This window comes from Mytilus galloprovincialis, chromosome 5 (assembly GCF_965363235.1).
Source record: "Mytilus galloprovincialis chromosome 5, xbMytGall1.hap1.1, whole genome shotgun sequence".
Lineage (NCBI taxonomy): Eukaryota > Metazoa > Mollusca > Bivalvia > Mytilida > Mytilidae > Mytilus > Mytilus galloprovincialis.
This window is the reverse complement of record NC_134842.1, coordinates 69,844,959-69,858,627: the sequence shown is the minus strand read 5'-3', so window position 1 is coordinate 69,858,627 and position 13,669 is coordinate 69,844,959. Positions and strand designations below refer to the sequence as shown.

General features: G+C 32.6%; 1 protein-coding gene across 1 annotated transcript; it reads right to left on the bottom strand.

Moving 5' to 3' along the window:
- Positions 1-507: 507 nt before the first annotated feature.
- LOC143076317 (uncharacterized) lies at positions 508-13,468 on the bottom strand. The gene is made up of 3 exons (XM_076252039.1): positions 12,979-13,468; positions 3,047-3,241; positions 508-1,271 (listed from the first exon to the last, which is right to left on the bottom strand). Exons 1-3 carry the CDS (start codon positions 13,421-13,423, stop codon positions 670-672), a joined length of 1,242 nt encoding a protein of 413 aa, XP_076108154.1. The 5' UTR covers positions 13,424-13,468; the 3' UTR covers positions 508-669.
- Positions 13,469-13,669: the final 201 nt, after the last annotated feature.

The following is a 13,669-nucleotide window of genomic DNA, read 5'->3' as shown; positions in this document are numbered from 1 at the left end:
GTACTGTGATCATAACTGAAGACCAGGTGTGTTTATCACTTGCTGTTTTCAAGTTATACAGTAAGTGGACAAGAGTAAATTCCAACTCAAAATAATGCTCTATCATTTCAACTTAAATCAATATTTTCCCTAAAAAATATTGCCTAGATACAACATCACATATTTCAAATAAATATACCAATAAAGTTAATAAAAATCACTTCTTTGCTATATATATATATATATGCAGTTTTTAGTTTAAGTTTTATAGAGTTTTAAAAATGTATAAAAAAATAACTTTCCTGTTTTTAGACCTGCCAATCAGGTTCTGGTTTTTACCCATTCAAATGGCATCTACCATTTACGATTTGTTAACAATGAAGTGTCAGGGTCTTTAAACACAAAGTGGCGACTTATGTCACATTTTTTTTCACAGGAAAATGTGAGCAGTTGCATTAAAAATCATCTTGATTGAAGATATCCTCGTTTTGCAAGAGTGCCTTAAGTAGGAAAACATATGTTCATCAATCTTTTGACCTGAAACTTTTATTTACTACTGCAGACATAGACAACAACACTTGAAGAAGATCCAAAATAAAGTATTGTTCTTTGATTGGTAAAGAAGATGTTGATTAGGCAGGAAAAAGAAGATCAATGGTGTACATTAAGTTTTTGTCTAAATGAGAAATTTCACCAAGGTTCTAACTTATTGATATCTTTGACTTTTTCTGCAGGTTCATCTTCTATTGGCTTTCCTAACCATGTCCAGGTATTATCCTCCTTTGAATAGTGCTTACCACATGGCATATTAACATTCATATACAGATTTAATTTTTCATCAACTTGTTCAAAGAAGCCTGCTTTGTAACTGGAGTTATTCATGCCCTTGGTTATACCAGAACAAAAGTACTTGAAATTCAATGCTAACCACAAAGCAACTATGGTCGGAATACACAGTTTTTCATCTTGAATGTAAGGCATCTGAGAACTTTCAATAAGTACATCATTTTTACAATCATAGTAGTATATAACTAACATCTCTTTTGATATACCAATGCTTGGAATTAAATGGTTTACAAACTCAGGATGCAGTTTTTGTTGCAGAAATGAAAATACAATGGACTGTGCTATCATTTGCTCCTTATTAGATTTCAAATCTGTATTTTCAATTTTTACTTCTATTGAAGAACGGTTTCCTGACCCACCAGGTGAATCTGGTTCAATGGTTGCTATATTTATGCCAATCATGCCCATCATGAGATCAACAAAACCATGCCAAACTTCAGGACAACCTGTAAAACAAAACTTGAAAAGCAATCTATAACAAACACCACCTATACTAACTTCCTTTAAGGTAGCACAATACAAAGATTTCATAACTCCAACAACTCCCAAGTTTTAAAATGCTGTAACTTTCTTAATATTGCTTGAAAATTTATAAATGTGGTAGTTATGGATAGCTAACAGATTACTCTCTCAAATTAATGCAATGTTAGTAGTATGCTACAATTATGTAATCAATTATAATGTTAACTGTGCCTTAAATATTTTTCATGAAATTTCCACTTTCAATTGAAATTAGCTTCTGCATAGGTATCCCTAGAGGGCTGATTTTGTTATATGTTGTTCCTATGGCCATTATCTACAAAAGGTGTCTCAGATTTCAGATAGAATGTATAGAACAAATTTTACACATATTCAAACATTATCTTCTTTTATGTGGTTAGGATGTTTACACTAATTAGTGATTTATGAGAGAATGGCATACCATAGGGACATTTTGAGACACCCTTTTGAAGCCCATAATGTGTTGATTAAGATTACGTTACAATTTTCAGTATAGTTAAAGAGATGACAGAGCTAAATTCATTCAAGTGAACTGACCGATAATTTGCCACTAATTACATAATAATTGCATAATAAAAATATTGCATTCATTTAAAAGATTAATCTTTTATCTATCTATATATACCTCTTTTATTAATGTTTATGCATTCTAAAGAAAGTTACAGCATTTTAAAGGTTAGTGATTGTAGGGAAAAAATCTTTGTATTGTGACACCTTAAATTCTCCTATTTGTTTAACTAGTAGCATTTTTAAAAGCATTATGTTGTAATGCAAAACATTGCATATAAATAGTAAGCAAATCATATAAAAAGTTAACTTGCAGAAACATCATTAACTGCTTGAGGAATGTTTGTTGTCATTTGGTGAAGGTATAATTCCTTGGCTTGGAAATAAAACCATTTTTTTACAGTTTACATATACATATGTATCTATATATTTTGTGAAAAAAAACCAAGAACTTCAGTACACGTTTAAAAAGAATATATATATGTGCATGAATGCAGCAAAAAAATTGTGATGTAAATTTGACCAGGATATCAATGAGCATATGGGGGAATCATCATTAGTTTCATAAATGAAATGCAAAGGGGTTCGAAAGTTGAAGAGAAGAAATTCTTTTCCTCATAAGCACATGACAAGCCTCCAGGTAGCAGAAAATACAAAAATATTCTAAATATTTCAAAAGTAATAGCAATGCACAGGAACCATTTTGTCTCAAATAATTATACTACTTTCTGACTAATAGTTCTACACATGAAGCAACAAGGTTGTCTACCTTCTGAAATTTCTTAGGTAATGAGCTAAAGCTGCTGCCTCATTATCCATATAGGCTCACTTTCTGCAACAGAAGTCACAGATGAAAAAAAAACAATGAAACATGTGTGCACTCTATATCAGGTAATCAACATCGGGTTAACAAAATGTTAGTTACACCATGACATAAATGCACTGCTTTAAAAATGTGCTCTGCCGAGTTAGCTGGATACGAAAAAAATATTGAACTTTGTGGTAAAATTTCAGAGCATTCAAAAAATTATTTCACAAGTTATTGTCCAAAAACTAGAAAAATGTTTGATTTGGGCCCCTTATTGCTATAAACAGTTGGAACCATCACCTCCAAAAGCAATCACAACCTTCCTTCTGTGGCATTACATTGTACATGTAAATGTATCACTTAACTCTAAATAAAATATACGGTTACTAGAATAATCTCCAATACCTATGCTTGTGTCCCCATAGTCCCCGGTTAAAATTCCGTCACAACCACATGGACATCTTGCATATTTGCTGTACCCCTTGTCAATAAGATAATATGATGAAACAGACAGTTTTGAAAACAGGTGATGAGCTAAAACAACTGCCCATTCTGCCTCTGTCAACTTCCGGTCTTCCTCTGCAAAAGCCTTTTCAGCAGCTGAAAATAAAAGAAATGAATTTCAGTGTACATTAGTATGCATCACACAGTTCTTTCTAAAATTAATATTGCAAATGAATCAGCTGAATGCTAGTTATTGTACAATCTTGTCATATTCTATAATATTTTAAAAGATATCTCAGAAGTAATCACCTAAGGGAGCAATCATTAAACCCCCTGAAGTTAATTGGTTTTCCCTTATGACTAAAATAACAACAGGAAATGGCTTTTCAAGATGCCCACAAAGAGTACACTTTCAGACGCAGGTAAACATATTTTCAGGGTCTTAAACCAAGAATTGGTGTAAACTAGGAACTCATAATTGTTTTGCTTTCAGTAGAAAACAAATGTGATAGCTATTCAAAATATTCACAATTTAAGTCTTCTTCAAAAAAAAGGAGCAATAAATGTAAATAATGTTATGTTTTTGTCTTGTAAATTATATCTAATATTAAATTCAGTATGTTTATAATAATATTCTATAGAAAACTCAGTCTATTGTTACATCATTCTATTAATAACTTTATATAAATACAAGTTTGTTGTAGACAAACCTGTGAATCATTTATTTTTTATACTTTGTAGTAAATTTTATATGAACAAATAGTTGTGGTCATGCATGACGCTCAAACCCTATACAAGGCTGACGGCCTGAGTTTACTGTATCTTTCATGTAATGGATTAATTGGGATACTAAGGATTCATCATTGGATGTTTGGAAATTTTTGGATATATACATATTTAGTGATATCACTTCTTGGACTTATAAACACAAGCTTAATTGAAAATAAAAGTACATCTTGGAATATAGCATCTTGGAAGAAAGGAATATTAATTATTCAAGTACATTCTTTTGATATTCAGGCCAGTCCTTACAATGTACATTATTCATAACTTGATAAATATTTGTTGTAAATTGTTTCATTTTAAAATAAATATTAGAAATTAATCAGATTGTCTTTCTGTAGTATATTATTATAAAAACTTCACATACATGTAGCAGAAATTGGGGGCTTGTCTGGGATCACAAATATTTCACTTAGAATAAACAAAGTGATCAAAGTTTAAATTAATTGTTTCATATCACAACCATGAGTTTTTTCATATCACAACCATGAGTTTTTTTCATATCACAACTAGTATGACTATAAGTTTATCTGCAAAGAACTTTATGGAGAATCCAAATAGGGAATTGCTGGTGGCACTGAAAAAGTCTGAATTGTTAGCGTTAGGCAAACATTTAGAATAAGAAGTTAAATGTTCAATGTTGAAATTTGAAGTTCGAAACATAAAAGTTACAAATTTGGTAGAGGAGGATATTATGGATCAGGATGCTTTGGAACTAATTAAAATTTTCTGGGTTGATGCTTTAAAATCAAAAGAAATTGAAATGCAAATGCAAATGCTTCAAATGCAAATGAAACTAGAGGCTCATGAGAGCCTGGATCGCTCACCTGGCTTTGATAAGCTTATTTGAACATTTGTATGTTTTACCCATAGAGTCCTATGTTAAACAATGTCCCCCTGCTGACAGTCATCCATCTTCGCTAGCCAAGGATTACGATCCGGTGCCCCTCCTCTTCACCCTTGGCAGATTGAGTCAGAATTTATGAAAATTGCGTTGTGCCTTCTAGCGGATGATCGAAGTCATGCCTTCTCTGACTACATCATTACTGATCACTGAGAGCAATTGTATTTTTTGTGGCTTTAGATGTAACTACATTTAACAATCATGTCAGAGTAGTCCGGGAATATCGAAAATATCTCAATGTTCAATAAACTAATTAAAAATGGTAAAAGTGTCTCTTAAAAGTGAAATTCTATGTTGTGGGATAGGGATTCCTGGCACAATCAACACATGCTCGTTGCTGATAGATCTTGACATAATGAACATCTTTAACCCATGTCAGATTTGCTCTAAATGCTTTAGTTTTTGAGATATAAGCCAAAAACTGCATTTTACCCCTATGTTCTATTTTTAGCCATGCTGGCCATTTTTTTTGATGAAATGGAAAATAAAACACAAACTTTATTCTAGATACCCTAAGGATCATTCAGCTTAAATTTGGTTGTAATTGGTTCAGTAGTTTCAGAGGAGATGATCTTTGAAATAGTTGATGACGACGACGGATGACGACGACGGATGACGACGACGGACGCCAAGTGATAGCAAAGGCTCACATGTCCTTTTAGGAAAGGTGAGCTAAAAATGAGGTCAAGGTCAGATGATTATTGCCAGACAGACATGCACAGTTTACAGTTACAAACATTCCATACACCAAATATAATTGACTGGATGCCAATAGTATATGAGAAATAGACCAAAACACAAACAAGAGGCTCTCAAGAGCCTAAATCGCTCACCTTAAATTATTTGCTTAAATCTTTCATCAATGATTATTTTGGCTTTTCAATATAAATAAATATTCTTGAATCTGGTAATATCTTCTTCAAAAGCAAAAAAATGCATTTTACCCCTATATTCTATTTTAGCCATACAGGCTATGTTTCTTGATGTACAAGGAAATAAATATAAAATTTATACTAGATACTCTGAAACTCATTCAGCCTGAGTTTGGCTGAAATTTATTCAGCAGTTTCAAGGGAGAGGATTTTTTAAAGTAAGCTAACAAGTAAACAAATTGAGTAAAATATATTCAAAGGGCAATAACTCCTTAAAAGGTCAATGACAATTTTGGTATTATTGACTTATTTGTAGATCTTACTTTGCTGAACAGTTTTGCTGTTAACAGTTTCTCTTTATCTATAATAATATTCAAGATAATGACCAAAAACTGCAAAATTTCCTTAAAATTACCAATTAAGTGGCAGCAACCCAACAATGGGTTGTTTGATTCCTCTGAAAATTTCAGGGCTGATAGATCTTGAACTAATGAACAAATTCACCTAAGTCAGATTTGCTCTAAATGCTTTAGTTTTTGAGATATAAGCAAAAAACTGCATTTTACCCAATGTTCTACTTTTAGCCATGACAGCCATCTTTTTTAAGGAAACAGAAAATAAAACACAAACTTTATTCTAGACACCCTAATGATCATTCACCTTAAGTTTTGTTGAAATTGGTTCAGTAGATTCAGAGGAGAAGATTTTTAAAAGTTAGCAAATATGATGAACAAATTGTGTAAAATTGTCATTAAAGGACAATAACTCCTTAAGAGGTCAATTGACAAATTTGGTATTATTGACTTATTTGTAGATCTTACTTTGCTGAACATTTTTGCTTTTTACAGTTTCTCTGTATCTATAATAATATTCAAGATAATGACCAAAAACTGTAAAATTTCCTTAAAATTACCTATTAAGTGGCAGCAACCCAACAATATATAGATCTTGAACTGATGAACAAATTCACCTAATCAGATTTGCTCTAAAAACTGCATTTTACCCCTATGTTCTATTTTTAGCCATAGCGGCCATGTTTTTTGACGAAATGGAAAATAAAACACAAACTTTATTCTAGATACCCTAAGGATCATTCAGCTAAAGTTTGGTTGAAATTGGTTCAGTAGTTTCAGAGAAGAAGATCTTTGAAATAGTTTACGACGTTGACGGACGCAAACGGACGCCAAGTGATGGCAAAAGCTCACATTTCCTTTTAGGAAAGGTGAGCTAAAAATTAACTTTGACCACTGAACCATCAAAATGAGGTTAAGGTCAGATGACACCTGTCAGTTGGAAATGTACACCTTACAATCATTCCATACACTAAATATAATTGACTGAATACTAATAGTATCTGCTTAAAAGACCAAAGCACAAAAATTTAACTTTGACCACTGAACCATGAAAATGAGGTTAAGGTCAGATGACACCTGCCAGCTGGACATGTACAGCTTACAATCATTCCACACACCAAACATAGAAGACCTATTGCTTATAGTTTTTGAGATATGGACTAAACCCTGTTAACTTAACCTTGTTCACTGATCCATGAAATGAGGTTGAGGTCATGTAAAAACTGACTGACAGACATGTTTAGTTTTTGAAATACAAGCAAAAAACTGCATTTTAACCTATGTTCTATTTTTAGCCATGGCGGCCATGTCTTTTTACCTGCTATTCGTTCAGTAGTTTCAGAGAAGAAAATTTTTGAAAGTGAACAAATATGATGAACAAATTGTGTAAAATTGTCTTTAAAGGCCAATAACTCCTTAAGGGGTCAATTTACAATTTTGGTTATTATAAATAACTTATTTGTAGATCTTACTTTGCTGAACATTTTTATTTTTGCTAATTACAGTTTATCTTTATCTATAATGACATTCAACAAAATAACCAAAAACTGCAAAATTTGCTTAAAATTATCAATTAATTGGCAGCAACCCCACAATGGGTTGTTCCATTCGTCTAAAAATTTCAGGGCTGATAGATCTTGACCTATTGAACAACTTTACCTCCTGTCAGATTTGCTCTAAATGCTTTAGTTTTTGAGATATAACCCAAAAACTGCATTTTACCCCTATGTTCTATTTTTAGCCATGGCGGCCATGTTTTTTGACGAAACAGTAAATAAAACACAAACTTTAATCTAGATACCCCAAGGATCATTCAGCTGCAGTTTGGTTGGAATTGGTTCAGTAGTTTCAGAGGAGAAGATCTTTTAACTAGTTTACACTGGACGGACAGACGGACGGACGACGACGACGACGGAGGAAGCCAAGTGATGGCAAAAGCTCACATTTCCTTTTAGGAAAGGAGAGCTAAAAATGTATATAATATATTGCAAAAATACAGGTAAATCTCAGGTTAATTTTAATTAACCTTAAATGTTATAAAAACATCTATTGTTATTTGCATGTGGGAATAGAAGGAATACTGATTTGTAAAAAGTGGGAATAGAGGGAAGACACCGTAGGATGCAAATCTGTATATTTGATTTAACCCTGAATTAACAAATAGGAAACTAATTAAGGTCTGTTTTTATTTCAACAAGTGTGGACACAGACCAGCATGGATAGTATCCAGCATTCTGAGAGAATTGCATGGCAATACAATTAGTCCCCTACCTACGGAAGCCGATAAGGGCCATTCAAAAAAAAAAAAATTATGTCGTAATTACGACATAGCATGTCGTAATTTCGACATAACATGTCGTTATAACGACATTGCTTTGTCGTAATTTCGACATAATATGTCGTTATAACGACATCGCTATGTCGTAATTTCGACATAACACGTCGTTATAACGACATCGCTATGTCGTAATTTCGACATAATATGTCGTTATAACGACATCGCTATGTCGTAATTTCGACATAATATGTCGTTATAACGACATCGCTTTGTCGTAATTTCGACATAACTTGTCGTAATAACGACATCACTATATATATTAAGGAATATGTATTATGATTGCCAAGACACTAAATGACACAGAAATTAACAACTATAGGTCATATCATAATGCCCCCAATAACTAGAAAAGCCCCCGCATAATCAGCTATAAAAGAGGGACGAAAGATACCAGAGGGAGAGCCCCCGAAATGCTGTATGGCAGACAGTGTCATTAATTAATTATTAGCTCCCTTGGTAAAACTCCAAATTTCATATTTAATGTATTTCATTGTTAAATAATTTACATGAAGCTGAATAAGTATATATATATCTGTTAATTGCATAGCTTTTGCTATTTGAATTCATTGATTAAAGCTATTTATTCATATTGTAAAGTTTAATATTTGTATCGTCGCAAAATCTTTGGTCACCTTCTTTAGTTACCTTCTGTGAGAAACTTATATATTTTATAGCCTAGCACCCTTTTTTAAAGAAGCGCACAACTCCGTGGTTTGTGGTAATGAGGGTGAATGGACGTATCAATTGCTGTGTATTTACTGTCAAACGATGGGCACGATGTTCCTAAAACACGACGTTACACATAAAAAGCGGCGTCGAAGAGGGTTTTTGATTAATTTTTGCAAGTTTTATTTGTTTTTTTATATGTTGGTTGATTTATTTATTATATTACAAAAATTTTTAAATTTCTGATTCTGGTTCTGTTCGTTTTGTGATGTCATTTTATCATAAATTACCTCAAGTTGTGGAAATCTATTTAATAATGTTTACCCTTTAAGTTATTTCAACTAAAAATTTAGCCATAGGAGCTATGTTTCTTGACATACAAGGAAATAAAATATAAAATTTATACTGATACTCTGAAACTCATTCAGCCTAAGTTTGGCTGAAATTGATACAGCAGTTTCAAAGGAGAAGATTTTTTTACTCATTCGACCCCAAGAGATTTTTGGAAAATCAAGCATTTTCAAAAATTTGCAAACTTATGCAAATTATATGCAAATTAGTTGAACCCTGATGCTGCAACTGATACTGATCTGTAAAACTAAGTATTGAGTTTTGGGGGCGGACGGCATGGGAGGGAGGGGGTGGGAGTTGGTATATTTTCTGGCTGTATTGAAGCCACCCCAGCTGAAAAATGGTAATTCTCAGCCTATTTTCCGATTTTGAAATGACCTTGAGAGGTGAACATGGACACAAATGTGTTTTTTGGTCATTCAACTATTACCTTGTAGTAACTGCTAACCATCCATGCTGATTGGAAGTAAATTTGACTTGATTGTCTTGCTGGGGAATCATTATTGACAAGCCAGGTCTGCCAAAATGTCAATTTTTACACATTTCTGACTAAACAGTGCCCTAATTTTTACAGAACAGCTTTGTTGGGGCTATTTGCTACCTCTTTGTGTTCCTCAACTACCCATGCATGTATTAAGGGTAATAGTTAATACCTGTGGCCAATACCATTCACTGGGTGGTCATCAAAAGACACCCACCCCACCTGATTTTGGCTACTTTTTACAGTTTTCCGATTTTTGACTCCTAGGAGGGCATTAAAGTTGTCATATTTTTTTAACAACACATCTGAAAACAGTTAATGGACTATGAATTACAAGATTGAACACCCTGCCATCAACACAGTTCAGCAGGGTCATTTCCTGATAAATTATGGAGGGCCATATTGACCATAACTGAATGACTGTTGCCATCACGACTACAGGCGGGATTGGGGGCTAAAGGGTTAAAGTAAGTCAACATGATGAACAAATTCTGAAAAATGTCTTTAAAGAGCAATTACTCCTTAAGGGGTCACTTGACAATTTTGGTCATATTGACTTATTTGTAGATCTTACTTTGCTTAACATTTTTGCTGTTTACAGTTTATCTGTATCTATAATAATATTTAAGATAATAACCAAAAACTGCAAAATTTCTTTAAAATCATCAATTCAGGGGCAATAACTGAAAAACCAGTTACCCAATTCCGCTAAAAATTTCAGGACAGGTAGACCTTGACCTAATTAATACTTTAACTTCTTGTCTTATTTGCTCTAAATGCTGGAGTTTTTGAGATATAAGCCAAAAACTGCATTTTACCCTGTGTTCTATTTTTAGCCATGACGGCCATGCTTTTTGACGAAATAAAAAATAAAACACAAACTTATATACCCTACTGATCATTCAGTTGAAGTTTGGTTGAATTTGGTTGAGTAGTTTCAGAGGAGAAGATTTTTTAAGTTAGCAAATATGATGAACAAATTGTGAAAAATTGACATTAAAGGACAATAACTCCTTAAGGGGTCAATTGACAATTTTGGTCATATTAACTTATTTGTAGATTTTACTTTGCTGATCATTTTTGCTGTTTACAGTTTTTCTTTATCTATAATAATATTTAAGATAATGACCAAAAACTGCAAAATTTCCTTAAAATTACCAATTAAGTGGCAGCAACCCAACAATGGGTTGTTTGATTCATCTGAAAATTTCAGGGCTGATAGATCTTGACCTAATGAACATTTTTACCCCCATGTCAGATTTGCTCTAAATGCTTTAGTTTTTGAGATATAAGCCCAAAACTGCATTTTACCCCTATGTTCTATTTTTAGCCATGGCGGCCATGTTTTTTGACAAAATGGAAAATAAAACACAACCTTTATTTTAAATACCCTAAGGATCATTCAGCTAAAGTTTGGTTGTAATTGGTTCAGTAGTTTCTGAGGAGAAGATCTTTGAAATAGTTTACGACGACGACGGACGACGACCGACGCCAAGTGATGGCAAAAGCTCACATTTCCTTTTAGGAAAGGTGAGCTAATAATATTTCTATCACCTCATTTTTGTAATAAACTACTTTAAATTCTCATATTACGTCTTCAAACTTGAGGTGGTCATCGAAAACCGCTGTGATTTGAAAATTAAAACAAAAATTTCTTTCTTAACTTCTCCAAAACCTATGCTGAATTTAAAATATGTATTGAGGCATGACTTGGACTACATCATATCAAATTTGTGCCACTTCGAATTTCGGGAGACGGAAATGTGCCACTTCGATGTGTCAAATTTCTGACGAAGCGTTCCCGATAGGTAAATTACAAGTAATCTCCCTTTGTTGACAGTACAATCTTTGTCAAAATTTTGATAAAACTTTGATTATTGTCATGTTTTAAGCACACTACCGGCTACGTGATGTGATATAATATAAATAAATCCATATTGGTAATGTTATATCTTTATCACATTATTTGTTGGCTTTTAATTCTTTTTTTTTTACATTCCCCCCCTTTTTTTAACAAATTTTATGATTTTCAACAACAAAACAACATGGATGGGACTCATTCTCAATTTTCTACTGTAAACATTGACTGATATGATAATTTTCAACAACAAATAAAAAGATTAAAGTAATTTCCTTAACTTTGTCATAATCATTTTCTGAATAAAGTCAGTTTATGATATCAAAAAGTTCATAAATTAATCATGAACTCTTTTAAAAATCATTGAATTTAAAAAAATATGTGAAACTTTAACTTCTCACTCAGCTCAGAGTTTGATATTAAAGGTGTAAAAAAAAGAAGTTTGAGAAAAAATGAACTCAAAATTAAAAATTGCATTTTTTAAAATCATTTGCAGAAAAAGATGATAACTTTTGACAAATAAAAAAAAAATTCCTTATAGATTTATAAAATTTAATCGTTCAGGTTACTGAAATAGTGCAGCTATTATATTTGAATGATTGCAAATAAAGTATATTATACAAAAGCTGATTAATATTAGGTCACAAATTTTAAAACAAGTAAAAATTTAAAATAATTTACACTTATCATTTGTTAATTAAATCTTATATGTATATGCAAATTGTTTTTTATGCATATGACATTACATGTGATGTGAAATACATTCCATGTGATGTGAAATGCAACTTACTACATGTTTTTACACTAATATTAAACAAGAGGCTCTCAAGAGCCTGAATCGCTCACCTGGTAAACAATGACCTTTAAACTAAATTAATATATTAATGTTTGTTGTAAATTGAGCTAAAACATATTAAGAAGTTTAATCATGGTTATTCAACATTCTCATCATCAGCATTCAACTAAGGATATCATGTTTACTTTAAAAAAACAAATATTGTTGAAATCTGAGCAAGTGTAAACATTGGCCGGAAAATGGCAGCCATTTAAAAAATGGCCACTTCATCATCAGCATCCAACTCAGGATACCATGTTTACTATATTAACCAAATATCATTCACATCCGAGCAATTGTGAAGGGGAGAACACTGCGCTTTTATCAGTTTATGCTAAAAGAATATTTTCAACAGATGTTCCTGAAAAAAAATATTTGATAAAAACAAAGAATTTCATATAGTAACTGGTCTTGGACCAGTAATGCCCATAGAATATTTTTATAAATCTTACCGCCAGTTTCTTCTGAAAGAAAATACAAAAGCTTTGATAATGCAATTTTTGCACCTTTTCTTTGAGGAAGGCAAGTCTCACTTTTTGGTTTCAGAAAACTACACAACAATTCTTCTCCGTAACAAAAGATACTGGACATGGAAAACAACATAACATGCTTTGGGCTCAATGTAGATGATGATGAAGAAGCTTCATCAGTGCACTTATATCGTTCTGTTTGGCAAAAAGCTTTTGAGAAGTTTTTTGGAGCCATTCCATTACAATGGGAAATTTTAAGCATACATAAAGAGAACTCGTTTCTTTTCTTTAAAGCCGAGACACTGTTGTTAAGTAACGCCATCAATGGTTCGTTCGAGTGGAATTCAACAAAAACAGGATCGTCTATTTGATCTGTTGATTTGCGACGTTTTTTGGCTCCAGAGCAGGACGGCACGTCAGAATCCATTGCTTCCAGTAAATCAGGGGAGATAAAGGGGTCCCGGTAAAGTGAGAAACGGAACAGAAACGAAACAGAGCGAAACGAAACGAAACATGGCGAAACGAAACGAAACACGGCGAAACGAAACGAAACAGAGCGAAACGAAACGAAACACAACGAAACGGAACAAAATCTGTATTTTGAGGAACGACCCATAAAAAATCAATGCTAGTATAGAGAGCCCTTTTGATCTAAATCATCTAATTGTTTGCT